At 37.1% G+C, this 19,782-nt stretch overlaps 2 protein-coding genes across 2 annotated transcripts; one reads left to right on the plus strand and one right to left on the minus strand.

Annotated features, from left to right (window-relative positions):
* The first annotated feature begins 12,028 nt into the window (after positions 1 to 12,028).
* Positions 12,029 to 13,003, plus strand: LOC112500720 (pathogenesis-related protein 5). The gene is made up of 2 exons (XM_025104286.1): positions 12,029 to 12,078; positions 12,333 to 13,003. The coding sequence occupies exons 1-2, from the start codon at positions 12,039 to 12,041 to the stop codon at positions 13,001 to 13,003; spliced, it is 711 nt and encodes a 236-aa protein (XP_024960054.1). The 5' UTR covers positions 12,029 to 12,038.
* A 2,424-nt stretch (positions 13,004 to 15,427) lies between these two features.
* LOC112500699 (ferredoxin C 1, chloroplastic) lies at positions 15,428 to 16,130 on the minus strand. The gene has a single exon (XM_025104253.1). It carries the CDS (start codon positions 16,040 to 16,042, stop codon positions 15,596 to 15,598), a length of 447 nt encoding a protein of 148 aa, XP_024960021.1. The 5' UTR covers positions 16,043 to 16,130; the 3' UTR covers positions 15,428 to 15,595.
* Between the last annotated feature and the right edge of the window lie 3,652 nt (positions 16,131 to 19,782).

Raw genomic sequence — 19,782 nt, forward strand, 5'->3', positions numbered from 1 at the left:
GACAAATCCCTATTCATCGACTACAAGGAAGAAAGAGGCCCTTCCGTGACCTTTGGAGGTAACAGAAAAGGATATACCAGAAGTTTTGGTATATTAACCAACGGTGCAACCACATTCGGGCGTGTTGGATACGTTAAAAGACTGAAGCACAACCTTCTCAGCATCAGTCAGCTGTGTGACAAAGTCTACATAGTGAAGTTCTCCAAGAATTCATGTTATATCTATGACAAGGATGATAAGGTTTCCTTAACCAGTTCTCGTCTAGAGAATGTCTACATCATCATCATAGATTCTTCTCTCACTAAGAATAGTTGTTTCCTCTCTAAAGCTTCGTCATATATCAACTGACTGTGGCACAAATGACTTTCTCACCTTAACTTCAAGACACTCAGCGAGTTGTCTAGAAATGATCTTGTCACTGGTCTTCCTCAACACTCCTTTGCAAAAGAATCTCTTCAGTGACATCGCCTCTTCAGCTACTGCACATGGATCTCTTTGGTCCAGTGAATGTGCAATCTATCGCTGGAAAGAAGTATACACTCGTCATTATGGATGAGTACTCCAGGTACACTTGGGTCTTCTTTCTCAGATCCAAAAGTGAAACACCTGAAGACGTCATTTCATTCATCAAGAAGATAGAAGTACTTAACAATATTAAAGTACGATCTATTAGAAATGACCATGGTACTGAGTTCAAAAAACAATACTATGGATAACTTTTTTGAGGATAAGGGAATTTCTAACAACTTTTCTTCAATGAGAACTTCTCAACAAAATGGGTCATTGAAAGAAGAAACTGAATAATCATTGAGACCGATCGATCAATGCTCAGCAAGTCCCATCTCCCAACTAATTTCCGAGCCAAAGATGTCAACACCGCTTGTTTCACTCAAAATCGGTCGCTGATCGTTAAGAGGTTTAAGAAGACAGCTTACGAACTTTTCCATGGCCAAAAGCCCTCTATCAGCTTTTTATATATCTTTGGTTGCACGTGTTATATTCTCAACAACCGTGATCAACTTGGAAAGTTCGATCCCAAAGCTGATGAAGAAATCTTTTTTGGATATTCTTTAGTGTCCAAAGCCTTCAGAGTATTCAACAAACGCCGACAGACGATAGAAGAAACTATTCATGTCACATTTGATGAATCTCAATCAGCTAATTCTAAACCCACCATAAATGATGACGAAGAATTAGAAAACTAGATGTTTTCTCAGTATGGACAACCTGAAGCTTCCTTCAGCGTTTCTCTCAACACTGAAGCCACAGAAGCTGAAAATGATCCATTAATCATTCCAGTTGCAGCTAATCACACCAATGTGTCTTCTTCAGAGATCACTGATGTGCCCATTAGCTGTGTTCCTCCTTCTACTTCAAACACTGATCAATCAGTGAATGAAATGCCTTCAGCATCTGAACTTATATCAGTCGCTGAATCTGAGGCTCTTTTAGCAATTGTTCCAATTGTTGAAGAATCTACAGCTGAAGCCTCATCCTTTATTTCTGAACTTCTATTCTCTAATGATAATCCTCTATGTAATATTTGGTTAAGTATTTTAAGAGTTTTAAAGTTATTCATATATATATATATATATATATGAAGAATGAGAGTGTGTGTGTGTGTGTGTTTGTGGTTTTTGGTTTTAAAAAAATTGTTAAAAAGGGGGGGAAGTCGGCTGTATGTCACACCCCATAAAGATCCCCACTTACTATAAATAGTAAATGGGGTGCATAAGGAAAAAGTTTTACACACTCTTGAATTAGGGAAGTCTCCTTATCATATTATCCGGATCGGCTGGAAAGGAAAGAAGAATCAAAACTAAAAAGGTGAGTGTATTACGCTTTTGAGTATTAATTGTTTGTATGCAATTCATTGCTATTTGAAACTGCCCTACTATGAATCTCACTATATATTGTGTGGATTTCAACCTTAAACCGGACAAATGTTGTCCGGATTCCAAGAGGCAACCGGATATCTTCCGAGTTTATCCTAAACCGCCCAAGAGGCAACCGGATATCTTCCTAAACCGCCCAAGAGGCAACCAGATATCTCCCTCAATCGCCCAAAAGGCAACCCGATTCTCTTTAAACCGCTCGAGTATCAACCTGATTTCCCTTAAACCGGCCAAGGGATGTCCAGATATATATCTAAACCGATTAAGGGTTAATTGTTGTTTGTCTAAATCACTCAAGATTAGTTGTCCGGATTCCAAGTCCAGTTGTTATCCGGATTATCAATGCGGTTGAAGTTGATCAGATTTCATGTCCGGTCAATACTATATTAATTATAATTTCACGATATAATGGCGGTGTAACCGCGAGAGAGATGAAATGGCGGTGTAATCGCGAGAGGAAAAGAATCTATAACAAATATAGATAAAATGTTTGTGTCTGTACAGGTTTGATTCTAAACTGTTAGTTTGGAATATAAGTTATTTGTAGGAGATTTGTACACTCACTAGACCTTTTGGTTCTAATGCTCAGTTGTTGGACTAACTTGTTTTGCAGGTCATCATACATCGCAAGATAAAGGCAAGGGGAAAGTTTGAAGATGATATTTAGATGCACATAAATGTATTAAACAAAGTTTTTGTTAGCTCATGTTTTGTAAATAATGTTACATTTTGTTTTATGGATATGATTATGTGGATTATCTGTACGGAGAAATTGTGAGATGTTATACTCTACCAGCTCAACGATGGACTAAAGACCATCTTATTCATCAAATTCTTGGTGATCCAGGTGCAGGTATTCAGACTCATTGTGGTCTAGGTAATATCTGTCTTTTTGTCAATTTTCTTTATTTATTTAAGCCCAAGAAGATCAATGATGCTATCACAGACCCTAGCTCGGTCATTACCATGCAAGAGGAGCTCATTGAGTTTGATAAAAACAAATTCTGGTACCTTGTCCCACGTCCATCTGACAAAACAGTGATAGGCACCAAATGGGTCTATCGCGACAAGTTAGATGAAGAAGGTGTGGTAACCCGTAACAAGACTCGACTTGTTGCTCAGGGTTATAGACAAGAAGAACGGATCAATTATAACGAGACCTTCGCACTAGTGGCTTGACTCGAAGCAATTCGACTCTTTCTAGCCTTTGTTGCCCATAGAGATTTCAAAGTCTACCAGATGGATGTAAAGAGCGCTTTCCTTAATGGAAAACTTCAAGAGGAAGTTTATGTTGAACAACCTCCAGRGTTTCTTGACCCTAAGTATCCAAACCATGTCTATCGTTTGGATAAAGCTCTTTATGAGCTAAAACAGGCTCCTCGTGCCTGGTATGATACCCTATCCTCGTTTCTCATCTATGAAAAATTCGTTCGTGGAAAGATTTACCAGACCTTATTTCTTAGGAATGTTAAAGGTCATATCATTCTAGTCCAAATATATGTCGATGATATTATTTTTGGCTCCACTAATCCCTCTTTATGTTTTCGATTCGCTGATCGCATGAAGAAAGAATACCAAATGAGTATGATGGGAGAAATAACATTCTTTTAAGGTCACCAGATCAAGCAATCAGATAAAAGTATCTTTATCAGTCAAAGTAAGTATGTCTATGATATGCTGAAAAAGTTTGATCTCTTTAACAGCTCATCTATGAAGACTCCTATGGCTCCTCCACTCTCTCTTAACAAGGATCCAAATGGAAAGCCTGTAAATGTAACTGTTTATAAAGGAATGATCGGCTCTCTGCTGTATCTCACAGCTAGTCGACTAGATATCATGTATTCTGCTTATTTATGTGCATGATATCAATTTGAACCTAAGGAATCCCATCTGATCGCTGTAAAACACATCTTCAGATGCCTGAAGGGAACTCCTAACTTGGGTCTCTGGTACCCTAAGGGTTCAGGTTTTGACCTAATAGGTTATTCGGATGGTGATTTTGCAGATTGCAAGATCGATAGGAAAAGCACCACTAGAGGCTGTCAACTTCAAGGTGGAAAGTTGGTGAGCTGGACAAGTAAGAAGCAAAACTCAGTGTCCACATCAACCGCTAAATCCGATATGTAGCCGCTGGAAGTTGTTGTGCCCAAGTTCTTTGGATAAAAAACCAGCTGAATGACTATGATCTTCAGTTCTCAAAGATCCCTATCTATTGTGATAGCACTAGTGCTATTGCAATTGCAAACAACCCTGTACTTCACTCCAAGACTAAACATATAGAGACCATATATCATTTTATCAGAGATCATGTTATGAATGGTGATATTGAACTTCACTTTGTTCCCACTCGATAACTTATTCTTAAAACTTTGAACTATTCTTCTTCTTCTTCTATGAAACTGTTGTTTGGTATTTTAAGAACCTTGTTCACTTAAAACACAAACAGAAAGATTAATAACACAATATCATTCTTGGTTATAATCTAAAGTTTCAAAAACACTATTCTTCTTGAAAAACCCTAATATCTTCTTTGTGGATTTTTCAAAAGAAGTTTTATTGTTCTAAAACTTAAAAATATCACAATCAAATCTTGGACTCCTAATATAAACTGATTTTTTTTTCTTATTTCTTAACAAAAACAAAAAAGAACGTGAACTTTTCCGTTGAAGTCGTTTCCTTCAAGGCAAACAACCACATTGCCTTGTTCGACATCCTTACCAACAAAAAGATTTATGACGACATTGCTGCCTTCCTCAGGATGTCCCCCATCGCCTACGCTCTAAATCATGAACCTGTCATGGTTAAGGTGTCCCTTCAGCAATTCTGGATGACCGCTGAAGTGGTGCAAGAAATGGACAAGAACGGCCAACAGGTGGAGAAAATCTCCTTCACCTTCTATCGAATGACTATGAGCTTTGGTGTAACCACTCTCAGGCATGGTCTTCGCGTCCCTAAGGGTCCTTTCGACAGCGACCCTACGATTGAAGAAATCATTGCATGCCTCGATGACATTGGCTACCAATGGCCAATGAAGAAGGACTCCAGCGATCCTCTCAAATCGTGGTCCAAGATAGAGAAGAACCGCATGTCTACAGTGTGGCAGTTCCTCTTCTCTTACTTCATCCAGAGCATGGGTGGAAAGACTGGCGGTCAGGATCAAGCATCCAAGGTTGCTCTCACAATCGGCGTCTCAGTCATCCGTCGCCGACCGATCAACTATGCTGTAGTGATCTTCGACGACTTGGCGCTCAAGCTGAACAAGCGTCAGAGGGAGAAAGTGGTTCCCCACACCCGTTTTCTATCAATGGTTTTCGCCAAGATGTTTGGTGAAAAATACTCCAAGGAAGGTAACCTTCCTGTGTGCAAGCTTGGATCCAGGATTCTGGATCACAAGATAAGTGATGGAGATGTTGCACTCTCTTCAGTGGTGCAATATTTTTTAATTTCTCCTTCTTCTTCTTCCTCCAAGGTGGTCAAGATAAGGGAAAACCCCTAAAGTCTAACCCAGCCACCACAACCATTTCTTCCAAACACCCATCTCAACCAACTCTTGGTTCTCCTTCGAGGACCAAGAAGGCCAAAAAGGGGACAACACGTCTCTGGCTGTGACCTCTCAAAAGGTCTCATTTATTGAAAGTAGCCTTACCCCCGAGGAAATTTTAGTCAGCCTTCCCAGCTCTTTAGTGATATCTGAAATCACTGTCGTACCAGTGGCTCCTCTCCCAACCGCCTCAGTGACCCAAATCATTGATGCTAAGAATATCAACGTGGCCACAGCTGAATACTCACTACCTACAGTCTCAGCCATCTTCTCCTCCCCTCCTTCATTGGTCTTTACACGTATCTATGAGTCATTAGTGACTGTCCTCCTTGATGATGATACACCCACCACTGGACCTGAGGTAGCTCCTCTCGAGGCTCCTCAGCATACTGGTGCTTATCCTCATGAATGCACCATGGAGCCTACCAGCGTTAATTCTTCAGATAACGCTGAAGACTCCTCAAGTACTCCATCTTCCTACCTACTCAATTCCTCTATCCCTGGGCATCTTAATGCTCACTCTCATTCTTTTTCAGGTCCATCTGAGGAACAAGCCATGGACGTAGAATACGACATGGCTACGAACGTGAAGTTGCTCATCCCCACAGTCGAGATTGTGTTCATCAAGATGGACGAGGTCCAAAAAGTCATGTCTCGCAGGGACGAAGTAGATGCTGACCCTCAGCCATCAGGGCTGAAGTTCAAGAGGTCAAAGGCCAGCTCTCCATTCTACAAGTGGCTGTTCAAGCATATGTTGAGGCCATCGCTGCTCTAACAAGCAAGGACGATGAAGCAAACTCCTAATATGTCCAGCATGCAGAGCTAATGCAGCAAGTTTTGCCGCTCTCAATCGACCAGTGCCAGCGCTTCTACCCTCTTTCACTGCTGATGACCGTGCCTAGCTTAATGAAGTGTGTGAAGCAACAATCAGCCTAGCCAGCACTCTGACGTGACTAGAGGAAATAATGGTGCTCCAAAACTAGAGCGTTGACCAACTCTCTGGCTATTGGTCTAGAGCTATCGCCAGAGATGGGGAGATAAAGTCTGATGCTGGACCATCTATTGCTGCTGCCGCCCCTGAACCTGCTGCTCCAGCAACCAATGAAGCTGAAGCTGAGGTTGTTAATGAAATCCTAACCTCCTGTGAAGCTCTTACAGCTGAGAAAGTTGATGTCGTCCGAGCTGACGTTGAAGCTGGCGACGAAGGCCTTCCCATCACCTTTGCAACTAATGCTAGTGATGTGGAAGATGATGATGAAGAGGATAACGATGAAGATGGTGAGTCTCCCCCGACCTCCCTGACTCCGGCACTGACCTGGACGATGATGACGACTTTATTATCCAGTACCAGCGACCTGCTATTGCCACGAAAGGTGTCGCCCTTAGGGATTCCGCATCCCAGGGGGAGCAAAGGGAAGATGAGGCCACTCAAGAAACGCAACAGGGCACCAAGTCGAAAGGCAAAGGTGTTGCTGAAGAAGGGAACCTCAAGTTACTTTTCAAATCCCTTGAACCCTTATATAACGAGTCCTCAAGCCTAATCACAATAACATCCATGTACCAACTCTCCATCCCCTCAACTACCTGCGGTCGGCTGGAGGAATGGGTCCCTGAGAACCCAACCCCCAACACTCCTACCGACCAGCAGATGACACGGCTCACGGAGTCATTCGACCAAACTAGAGTAAAAATTCCTCTTCGTACCTCTTGTTGTGGTGAGTTCGACTTCCTGACTGAAGCTGAAAGACTCGAGGCTCTCAAGGTCGAGGAAGAACTTGAACTTCAAAAAAAAAACATACTGAGGACAGCTTAAAGCTGGCCAAGTCTCTAGCCGCCAAAATTCTTCCAAAGAAAAAAGCCAAAAAGACGGTGGACATTGTCCAGGCCCAAGCTAAGCTTCTATTTATTGTAGAGCCTGAACATGAAAAGAACCTGAAGCTGGCCGATCGTGACAAGCGCTGGAGCGAAGTATGCCTGAATAAGAGAATCAGCCTTCATCCAATTTCAAACATCAGCATCAGTGGATGGATAAAAGACGGTGGGTTGCTGATATCGATGCTCATCACCAGGGATAACCTTGAGGCGGTCACCGAGTACCCTTCCTACCTAGGCGAATATAGCTACAGCGAATGGCTGGAGATTCGCCAAGCCATTCAGTACTCAAAATCTCGACATAAACCGATTGTCAAAGACATCATCAACGAGCTGATCAAGAAGGTGTCCAGGTATGTCACAATCCCTTAAAAGCCAATGCTGAAGAAAGGTGGAAGAAGGAAAAGGCCTTCAATCCCTAATAACGGACCATACCTGAGTAATGAACATGAAACAAAGTTCTCCTTGGATGAAGTCCTAAAGGCTTTGAAGAAGCCAGACATATCAATGCTAAATCTCTCACTGCCAGCGAAGGGTCCTTACATACCAAACATTATGCATGTGAAGCCTAAGTTAGGACTTATATTCCTTGACTATGATGGCAAAGTAAGATTTCAAAGAATGTCTGAGTTACATCTATGCCCAATGGAACATCTTGGATACCTCAGGTTCTGGCTAGATGAAGACTTCAAAGGTGAAATGATGGACCGCAAGATCAGAAGGGAGTTTCTACGTCGAAAGGAGCTTTGAGAAAATGTACGTGGCTTCATTAATCTGAACAACTTAGACTAGTTACTTTCCTTTGTTAATTGTCCATTCACTGTGTAAACCTTTTCTATTCTATGTCTACTTTCAGTGTTCAACTTATATTTTGTAAGTCTAAGACATCTACTGAATGACTTGTAATATTTTATTTTGAAATCAATATAAGTATTTCTTGTGCATCACTGAAAAAGATCCCTGAAAAGAGTAATAGGGACACAAGTCTATGAGTTTCAGTGTTACTCTTACATTAACTGATAATCTATAAGTCAGTGAACATGCTTTCAGTTTCAGTTTCCCTTCTTATACATTTTCTTAAACTTATACTTAAGAAAATTTCTAAGTAAAGATTGACTCAATGAAAAAGATCCCAAAATAGTAAAAGGGACATGAAATTTATAAGTAACTTTTCCTTACTGCTATTTGATAAGACAATTTCTTTATGTTGCTTTGTCATCATCAAATGGGGGGAGATTGTTGATCCTCTCTCTCAGTGATTTGATGATAATCTCTTTTACTTTATAAGAAGTATTTTTGTTTATGTCTTTCAGTTCCAGTGATCATCACTAAGTCTGTTCAATGATTGCTAAGAACACGTAATGTAAATCCATTAGCGACATCGATACTTCAAGAAGAGAAAACTCACACCAAATAACCTTCAATGAAAGTCGAAGACTGAAACTGAAGATTAGAGACTGGCGTGTTCGTGATCTGAAGCGCCATTCAGTGATTACAACCTGGTCAACATATGTGTGAAGGCTACCCAAGCCTCAACGAATGCTGAAGAGACCTTCAGGGTTATTCTAGCATTCAACGATCAAATGAAGCTTGTTAAACAATATTGTTTTTGTCTTGTCCTTCCACACACAAAGGACAAACCCATACCCTTTCTAGATTATACTATGGTACGAAACGATTAGTTGACTCTACTACCCACCAACTCCATGAAAGGATGTCTGCTCATGAATAGGCTTTTGTACTATTCACTGTAGCAAATGACAAGTCTTTCTTTAAAGGCTTGACGTGTGTTTAAACCCTACTGCATTGCATTAAATGTACATTCAGTCACCCATTTTTCTACTTGTTTCATTATTGATGATCCTTATAAATGCACTTTACAATATGCAAGTTTGATATTTGAACTTGTGATATTTAGATTGACGTAAACAATTTTTATTAACTTAAACAACTTTTTCGTGTTTCAAACAGATTGGATTGCGTATCTAATGATAAAGAAGAACTCGTAACCTAATCAAGAAAAACCCTTCAAAATTAAATATTGAAGAAGATCATGAGATCCTCCTTTCTAAATGCATTTCAATCTTTGGTTCTTAATTTTGTCCTAATTGTGTTCTAAAATTGAATCAAGTGTTTTATAACATTAAGCGGGCAATTTTCGAGTTTTTCAACCTTGAGTGTTCATTAATAAACTTTTTCGATCTTTCTTATCTTTTTTGGATTTTGTGGAATGATTTAGAATAAAGAGATGGATTTGGAGCCTTTGATTTGTAGGGTTTGGAATGGAATTGAATCCCATTCTTTATAGATAATTTATATATATATATATATATATATAAATTATAAATAGTTATAAAATTAATTAAATTACCTTTTATTAATTGATTATCACAAAATAAATATTTTTAGCATATTTTAAAACATTATTACAAACAAATCTCGGTGAAATACCAATTACCCTATGGGATTTCCAAATCAAATGTTTGTAAGAGTTCAATTATGGGCTTTCCTTTAAATATATACACGATTAAAATAAAATCGAATTTCAAATCCGACCGAATCCCACAAACCAAAGTCCGCAATGAAATTATAGTGACCTTCAAAAAGTAAAGATTAAAGTAAACTACAAATTTGTTCCCTCTGTTTTGTCGAAAATAACATTTTTTATCCTTACAGTTTCGAAATTACAAAATAGTTATCGTGGTTTTATAAAAACTTCCGGATTTGGTCCTTCTGTTTAATGGCCGTTAAAAAAATCAGGTTAAATAAGAGACATTTTCGTTCTTTAATCGATTTCTTTGTCTTTTACCCAATCAAGAACCACACAGACAAAAATCATAAAAATGATTTTAATAGGTTAAAGACGGAAAAAATTGATAACGAAACGAAAATGTCTCTCATTTAATAGAATATTTTAATGTTTGTTAAAAGAAGGGATCGAATTAAGACGTTCTTATAAACCAGGATGACTATCTTCTAATCTATACTATATTATAAAGCATTTGATAAAACTCTTAAACACGATTTTTTATGCACGAAGTACTGTTTATTGATGCATATTACTTAAAAATTAATATTACAAGTAAATTATGCATAAGTACAACTTATTAAAGCTCCATACTTGAATTCGTCTAACTAACTGCAGATAAACATAATCAACTATTGGATAAACATAATCAACTATTGGATAAACATCTCATTTTAAATATAAAAAATATAAAATATAATTAGGATAATCATTGATAACTAACAGAATACTTATTTATTATCTTTTTAAAAAATTATATTATTAAACCTAAATTAAATTTCTTTGTTACTAAACCTAAATTATCTATACTATATTATAAAGCATTTGACAAAAACTCTTAAAAACGATTTTTTATGCACGAAGTACTGTTTATTGATGCATATTACTTAAATTTTAAGATTACAAGTAAATTGTGCATAAGTACAACTTATTAAAGTTCCATATACTTAAATTCGTCATACTAACTACAGATAAACATAATCAAATATTGGATAAACATCTCATTTTAAATATAAAAAATCTAAAATATAATTAAGATAATCATTGATAACTAATAAAATAATTAGTTATTATATTAATAAAAAATTATATTATTAAACCTAAATTAAATTTATTTGTTACTAAACCTAAATTAAAATATAATTAAAAATTTAATCAAGCAAATTATGTCAAAACATAAGGACTTTTAAAAAGATTAATTTGATACTGGTATCAATATTTTTTTTTTCAAAATTTTATGATATTTTTAAATTTATATTTTTATTCAAAAATAAAAACATTATCACTTTATCAAAACCACATAAAACCAATGTTTACTTAAAATTCAAGATTACAAGTAAATTATGCATTACTTAACATTTAAGATTACAAGTAAATTGTGTGTATGTACAACTTATTAAAGCTCCATTTTTTAATTCGTATAACTAACCGCAGATAAACATAATCAAATTTAGGATAAACATCTCATTTTAAATACAAAAAAAATCTAAAATATAATTAAGATAATCATTGAGTTCTAACAAAATTATTATCTTTAAAAAATTTATATTAGTCAAAAATAAATTACCTCACTATTAGATCTAAATTAAATTATAATAAAAAATTGAATTAAATAAATTATAAAAAAAAAACTTTTAAATAGTTAATTTGATATTAATATCAATATATCTTTTTCAAATTTTTTATGATATCTTCGAATTTATTTTTATTCAAAAATAAAAACATTATTTTTATCAAAACCACATAAACCGTATTATATATCAACAAAGACAAAAGATAAAACGAAATATTAAAATAAAGATGTATCTCGCTGCATTGCACGAGTACCATTTTAGTTTTAAATTTATAGAGATGAAAATTATTATTTTCAACAAAGTATAGAAACCAAATTTGTAGTTTACTCTAACGATTAAAACTGATAATTTTGGAAAGGTAAGTCTTAACTTTGGAGTTATGGGAAAATAAAATAGAATAGAATAGAATGGAATGTAGTAAGCTTGAGCCAAAGGATTGGAATGGGAATCTAAAAGTTATATGTTATATGTAAATGATTCCTTTGGTTTCCTCCACTTGTACATATTCCAGTTTTATGATCACAAGCCAAAATCACATGCATATATGAATTTTAACCTTAAAACCATATATATTCATTCATCTCATTAATTTCATCCCTACCTTCCAAACCATGGCCATGCCAACCTCTATGCTTATGTTCTTTCTATGGATCTTGCTTCTTTCATCAGGTACACATTTACTTTAACAAAATCGGATTTATAGCAAACTAAAACATGTAAACTTGTTTAGACGTCAAAAAACGTCTTATAAACTTATTGCAACACTTTTACATACAACTTAGAATTGTTTGTTCCTATAAACCAATCTGTTAGATACTGTTGGTATCATATATAAACCCGATTTTGTTGTAAGGAGTGATTCATGTCACGTAAATTCACCATCTTCTTTAGATTTTCTAACACGATATGTTGACAATTGACAGGAAACATATTATTGGAATGTGCAAGAATTTTCACCATAACAAATGATTGTGATGAAACGATTTGGCCAGCGATCACCCCTGGTGACAGCTTCGGGGGTGGAGGATACGCACTAAAAGCGAAAGAATCCAGGGTCCACACTGCACCCGTTGGTTGGTCAGGTCGAATCTGGGGTCGAACCAAGTGCAACTTCAACAGCAATGGCAATGGAACATGCCTAACGGGTCGATGTGGCTCATCCCTCCAGTGTTCTGGCTCGGGCGAAACCCCAGCCACACTTGCTGAATTCACACTCACGACATTGGAATTCTACGATGTTAGCCTTGTCGACGGATTTAACTTGCCCATGTCTGTTAAACCCATTAATGGTAAAGGAAACTGCAGCGTTGCTGGATGCATAGGCGATCTGCGCAATAACTGTCCTTCGGAACTTTCTGTTAAATCCGGTGGTAAGGTGGCAGCTTGTCGAAGTGCATGTGACGTGTTTAACACCGACCAATATTGTTGTCGTGGTAATTACGGGAACCCGTCGACTTGCCAACCTACGTATTACTCGAAGAAATTTAAGGAAGCATGCCCTACTTCTTACAGTTATGCATATGATGATCCAACAAGTATTTTTACTTGTTCTGGGGCTGATTACCTTATCACATTTTGTGCACCCAAGTATTGATTCTTTCTCTCTTTTCATACTCCATTATTTTCTCTGGTTTTGATAGCATTACAACAAAATGATTGGGTTTATAAGATTCAAAAATTACTAAGGGGCCGTTTACCAAATATTTATCCGGTAAGCACTTATCGGTAAAATTCATTATTATTATTTACTTACCGGGTAAGATTTTAGTCAACAAAAAACGGCTTTCTATGCAACAATTTATCCGGTAAGAGCTGACCGTGATAAGAGTCATTGCCTCACTTACCGGGTAAGATTTTTGGTTCTTATCATATTCATCCGATAAGGTAATATAACTTGGTAAGCACTTACTCAAATAAGCATTTGATAAACGGCCCTAAGTGTCTTAATAGATTGTTTTATATAACTTAAGTTTACAGTACCACACAATAAAGTGTCTTATCCACTCGTTTAGGCTCTAGTGGAGATCTCATTTTTCGTGGTTTGAATCGAGACACTGCCAAAGTTTTTGTGGCTGTAAAGGTTCAACTATGGTCGCCTAGGAGATTTGTCGGTGCATGTAAGCAGGCCAGATAGTACTTACGGTTACTCAAAAAACAGCCATATCTAAAAGTGTTATACTAAGTTTATACAACGCTTTTGGGAGTCTTAAGAAGTCTTTTAAGAAAATTCTAAAATAAAGCGCCATATTAGCTATTTTTACGAAACATTTTTTAAAAAATTATATTGTAAAAACAAGTGTATTATAAAAAGAAGTGTTTATAGGACACTTCTCAAAAGTGTCTTATGAAATGCGACACTTTGTTTTAAAAATATAATAGAAACTTGTTAAGTCGTCCAAAAACATATTATAATACTCCACATAGAACGTTTTATATATTGTTTGGTCCTATACATTTAAGTTCTATAAAACAGTCTATTAAGACACATTGTCATTTTTGGCTTCCTATAAATTAACCCGATTGATTTGTCATAGTGTAGTGACGATGGTTAACTAGTTTTGGTTGGATTTCAGGAACCGAACTCAATGCATGTATCACGACAAGAGGCTGACTTGTAGCGGATCTACAGCGGGTTTCTCAACCAACTGGATGTCGTCTTTGATGATTGCTTTAACAATGGTTTCTTTATGGACAATGATGTAATTAACCGATGTTTTCTTTCTTTTTCGAGCTATCTGTTATTATATATAACTTGTTTCGTCTTTCTTCCCATGTTTATTAATCGAGAATCCATGCTGGGATGGTTTTCGATCATGTGCTTTAGATTTGATTCCTACTTGACGATGAAGTCATACTCGTCTGCTTCTATTTTTGCCAGCTTTACTGCAATCCCATGTAAAACAAGGAATGAAAATTATGAAAACTTGTTAAGATGATCGATGATGCTTAATTTGGGATGGGTCGTAGACAAGGTCGTTCGCTATAAGATTTACGACATCGTTCAGAGTTGTGCAAATAGACTATCAACCACATCGTCAATCATGATAAATGCTACAAGTACAAAATAAAGGGGCATCTTAGGCGGAAATTTCCATCGAAAATCCATTGAAAAGTTTGGTTTTTCGACGACTTTTCTCGAAGATAATAATTTGGTCGAAAAAACAAAATTTTCGACCAAGTTTTATATATGATTATGTAATTGCAAGAACGAGTCTACAATAGCTAGAAGGCTCTCTTAAAGGGCATACATAATGGTGTGGTCTATCCATGATTTTTTACCAACCAGCTGCAACTTTACAAGAGTAAAGTTGTTCGATGTGTTTTTAGCCGAATCTCACTGTTTTGAAGGGATTTTTTAAGTTTTTTTTTTTTTTTTTTTTTTTTCGGTTTTGTGATTTTTTTTTATTTTTTTTTTTTTTTTTTTTTTTTTTTGATAGAGAGGGGGAAGACCCCACCAGATCAAGAAAAAAAACGCTAAAAGCCTGACAATAACGTGCTCGGGTGGGAGGTAAACCTCAACCACCAGAAAAAACCAAGGCACCCCGAGGAGAATGAAAGGAAGGGAAGAGGAATTTGTGAAGTTTTTTGATCGATTTCGAGAGACTTTTTCGTAAGTTATTTTGATTATTGCTTCCACATAAGCAAGTTTCGAGGTCTTGACCTTTCACAAACCGGTCCGGTCCTTGTCGGTCCTGGACGTGAAATCTTTAACCAAATCAAGCTCTAAGGCCTCAACCAAGCACATAAATCAAGCTCGAAGGCCTTGTCCAAATTTGCGCCTTTTTGTACGTCTCGGTTCGGCTGTTGGAAGGGTCAACGGCTTTCAATGTAAAGGTGTGCAAAACACGAATGGTCCAAAACTCAAACCGAAATAAAATGTTTGTGCAAAACCCCAATGTTTTCATTGGCAAAAACCAAGGCTTGCGGCGTGATTTTGAAGGATGTCTTATGGTTACATTTTATCGGGATTAGTGTGGAATAAAATGGGTAAGAAATTGCAACATATACAATGTTTTACCATCAACAGAAGTTGAATTACTTCTCCTGGTTCACATTAACGACAATCAGATGCTTATAGTTTAGCCTTTCATGGCTACTTCCAACATGAACTTTGTTTGAATTCAAAACTGGAAAACGAAAGGATTCATTAAAATTTGGGAATCAAAAAGCTACATCAAAATTCAATCTAATCATCGGCAGTGGCTAATTGCAAGGAAAGCAGCTCTTCTTCAGGTATGATTTTGATATGGCAATCCGATTTGGGATACGAAACACAGAGCAACGAGTATCCACGCTCAATCACGTCGTCACTCAGCATCCCTTCGCTCTGATTAACGCTTCCGCTAAGCAATTTTGCAGGGCAAGTCATACACACTCCCAGCTTGCAATCATGTGGTACGTCCAATCCTGTATCCAACGCTTTCTCCAGTATCGTTTCGTCTGGATCTACCTCCAGTTCCGTCGTTTGACCCTCGTGTTCGATTGATACTTTGTAAGAGCAGGTGGTGGTGGAACGGAGGCGGCAACGATGAAGCGAGCGGAAACTGATGGTGGTGGGTTGGTGTTTGGGAGCGGTGAGTGTGAAGGAAGGAGAGGAAGTGATGTGAAAGGTGGATGCTGTGGAGGCTGCCATGGCGGAAGAGAAGGAAGGGATGTGTGGTGTGGTTCTACTCTTGATAAGGTTTTGTTTCTGTAGGCTTCATTTCATTTTGTTTTCCGTGTGATTGCAATTTAAGTGTAATACATTATTTTCTCTCTCTCAATTTTATTGGGTGATTTTAAATAGGAAAAATCATCAAAGTATCAAAATATACTTAATAAATTAATAAATAGTCATTTTCTATAATTTTTTATCAAAATGACCATATATATTGCCTTCTGAGGCATGTTGATCATACGGGAACGATTTGACCATTTTTGACCCAAAAAGTACACAATTTTTTTTAATTGATTTGGAATCCTACATATATCTTATTTGAGGGACAAGGTATCTTATTTTTCTATAAAAAGGGATCGCCCCCACTTACCTCAGGATCTACCCCGGGGCGATCTGACCCCTACTTTGTATTCTAGTGCACAAAATATAACTATATATAGCTTGTGTCTTCTCATTCATTTTTCTTCACACTCAGTCCTCACTTCTACCCTCATATCTTCTAGATTGACAAATTTTCCTCACATCTATTCTCACAACCCTTAACCTTTGAACACATTCTACTATTACAACCCTTAACCCATTAAATACAATCTACCATCACAACCCTTAATCCTTAAACATAATCTACCATCACAACTCTTAAGCCTTAACCCATTAAAAACAATACACCATCACACCCTTCACCTTTAAACACAAATATAAAACCATGTCAAAGTGATAACATTTTTGTGTATATTCAAAGTCACAGTTCATTCCAAACGATAAATGGTGACTTAGAGTGTATGCGGTTAGGATCCCCCATACATATATTACCTTTGCCTTCGCCAATAACACATTCTGGTTTGGTTAAACGTGTTGCAAAAAAGTTAAGTTTACGTAGTCCTTTAAGATTATTTTATAAAAATAATTCCTTATAAAAATTATATGAGTTAGACGACGACGACGATGTGATGATGTTCCAAAACGTTGCTCATCAAAGTTTACAGGAAATGTTGACACTCTTTGTTGTCGACGATGGTGGTTATGGGGGAAATTCATCAAGTGTCGTAATCCATCAAAGTTTACTTGGCGGTAGTGGTGCAAACATATACGATCAAAACACTTTTTACCCCGGTGGTAGTGGTGGAAATCCAAACACTTTCTTCCCTGGTGGTGTTGGTAAAAATTCATATTTTGAACCAAAAAATCTTGTTGATCATAACAGTTATTTGGTTCAAAATTCGAACCAGTCTCCGAAACAGTACCTGATCCAGTCTCCGGAATAGTCAAAAACTTTATGGGAGGTAGATATGGATAAAGATATTTCTGTTGCAGCAGAAATTTTGAATATACCCGAAAACGATAACTCAGATGCTGAAGAAATCCATCCGATAAGAAAATAGTGTTTGGGGTATGCTCGACCCAACACCTTGCCTAGCCCCTGTTATCAAACCTAGACAGAGAAACATTTCCTACCAGCGTACATCTCATGTAAAAATTCTTCAAACCTTTGACTCGAAGGAAGCACTGAAGCTCGCATTGAAATTAAAATGCGTTTATGAAAACTTCTGGATAAAGGTTAAAAAATGAACCAAACACCAGTACGAGGCGGTGTGTCACTTCGGTTTAGACTGTGATTGGAGTTTAATGGTTGTTTTTATTGATGGTACCAGTATATTTCATGTTCAAAAATTGCGTGATGAATACACATGTTCAAGGCCCCCATATCCACCCAAAACACGGTAATGCTAATAAAAAGGTTTTGGGTCATGTATTGGCAGATATTTTAAAGGATTATAGGAGAGTGTACCATGGAAAAGAAATTATGGAAGATGTGAACTAAAGGTTCAATATTAGCATAGTCAAGCATGGCGAGAAAAGATGTATGCTTTGCAACTGTTGAGGGGGACCCCTGAATCGTCGTTTAACCTACTCCCGATTTATTGTCACAATATAAAGATAGAAAATCTGGGGACTATGACAGAGATCATGCCATAATTTTATGTTTTGAAGTTTATATTTATAACCTCGTTCATCTGCAAATTCGCTCGTTTCTTGGACACCTGTGACCGCTTCTTATAATGGACGGTGCACATCTGAAGGGACCATACATGGGCACCATGTTCTTAGCGGTCATCATGGATGGAAACAACGAGATCGTACCCATTGGAATAGAAGTGGGGAAGAAAAAAAGTGGCCCGTCATGGACATGGTTTTTATATAAGTTGAGGCAATGTATCAATGAAATGCCCAATTTAACCTTCGAAACCTATAGGGCTGCCTCTATCGAGTTGGCCATAAGAACTGTATTCCCCAACATGCACCATGGACTTTGTCGTCGGTATTTTAGCCAGAACTTGCGCCTAATCTCGAGTAGAGACAAAAGAAAAATGTGGATGTTCTAGGAGGCATGAAAAGCTTATAGGGTGTTGTACTTTGAAGCTACAATGGATTTGATGCGACACAGTCTACCTAACACCGCTCAATATCTTGAGGAAGTTGGTTACATTAGATGGGAAATATCACACTTCTCTGGATTGTGTTACAGTGCAATGACTTCCAATAGTGTCGAGTCTATCAACCCAGTAACCCGGTTTGAACGTTACCTTCCGATAACAATGTTAGTTGAATTTTATCAGGTGATATTGCAACAAATGGTATTTTATACATCGGCATAACGGAGGTAAATGCAACCATCCAAAACTATATGTATGATTATGGAACATGGGCTAATGTTATCATTTATTTGCGGCACAAATGATAAATGTAGCGACACCTTGGGCGGAGGCAAAAATTGAAAAGAGAATCCATAGGAGTGCAACATGGAGGGTATATCCCATTAGTGAGTTGTTGTTTGAAGTTGATGATAGGTATAAGAACGGAAAGTGCGATTTGCATGCTAAGACTTGTAGATGCATGCAATGGGCAACTTTCTAGTACACCTTACGGTCATGTCATATATGTTGCTTGAAATTTAGATATTCAAAACTGCAGTCGATTTTGTTCGGTTTGGTTCAACTCCAATTCTTATCGGGCAACATGCGAGGAGGAAGTAAATCCCCTTCAACCAAAAGCTGAATATGTGTTGCCCGATGAACTTATGACCTTCCTACCGCCTCCTATGAACATATAAAACTCTGTAGACCACGCAACCGTGACCGTATCCCGTCATGAGACGAGGAACCGATAGTGAAAACTTGCAGTCGATGCCACCAGAGTGGACATTTTCGTTATAATTGTCCAAGTCCGATGCCATCTCCTAGGTCGACGCATGAAAGTTCAAGCAGTCGTCGAAGATCGGTTAGTTGAACAACCGATTGTGGTTCGTCTCAGCCTGCTACTACACAAGACTATGTATTTAATACTAGTGATTTAAGTAAGTAAATGTAGAGGCAAAGGTTTTTAAAAGGGTTAATTTACACTAACCTATTATTGTAATGTTTTTAAATATTTGAATTTTAATGTTAAGTAATTTTTGTTTTTGAAAAATATGACGTGGACTGTAGAATGACAAATTAAATGAGGGGCTTCTATTAAATATTTTAAATAGATGAAAGTATATTATAATATAATGGATTAAAAAGCTTTTAAATAGATAAGAGTATAAATACATGAACATTAACCATTAATACATAGACATTGCATAACTAACATCAATTAAGACAACAACATTCATACATAACATTACCATGAAAACATCAATGAGAACAACAACATTAATACATAAACATGTTTGC

The sequence above is a fragment of the Cynara cardunculus genome (assembly GCF_001531365.2).
Source record: "Cynara cardunculus var. scolymus isolate 2C chromosome LG 17, CcrdV1, whole genome shotgun sequence".
NCBI classification, from domain to species: Eukaryota; Viridiplantae; Streptophyta; class Magnoliopsida; order Asterales; family Asteraceae; genus Cynara; species Cynara cardunculus.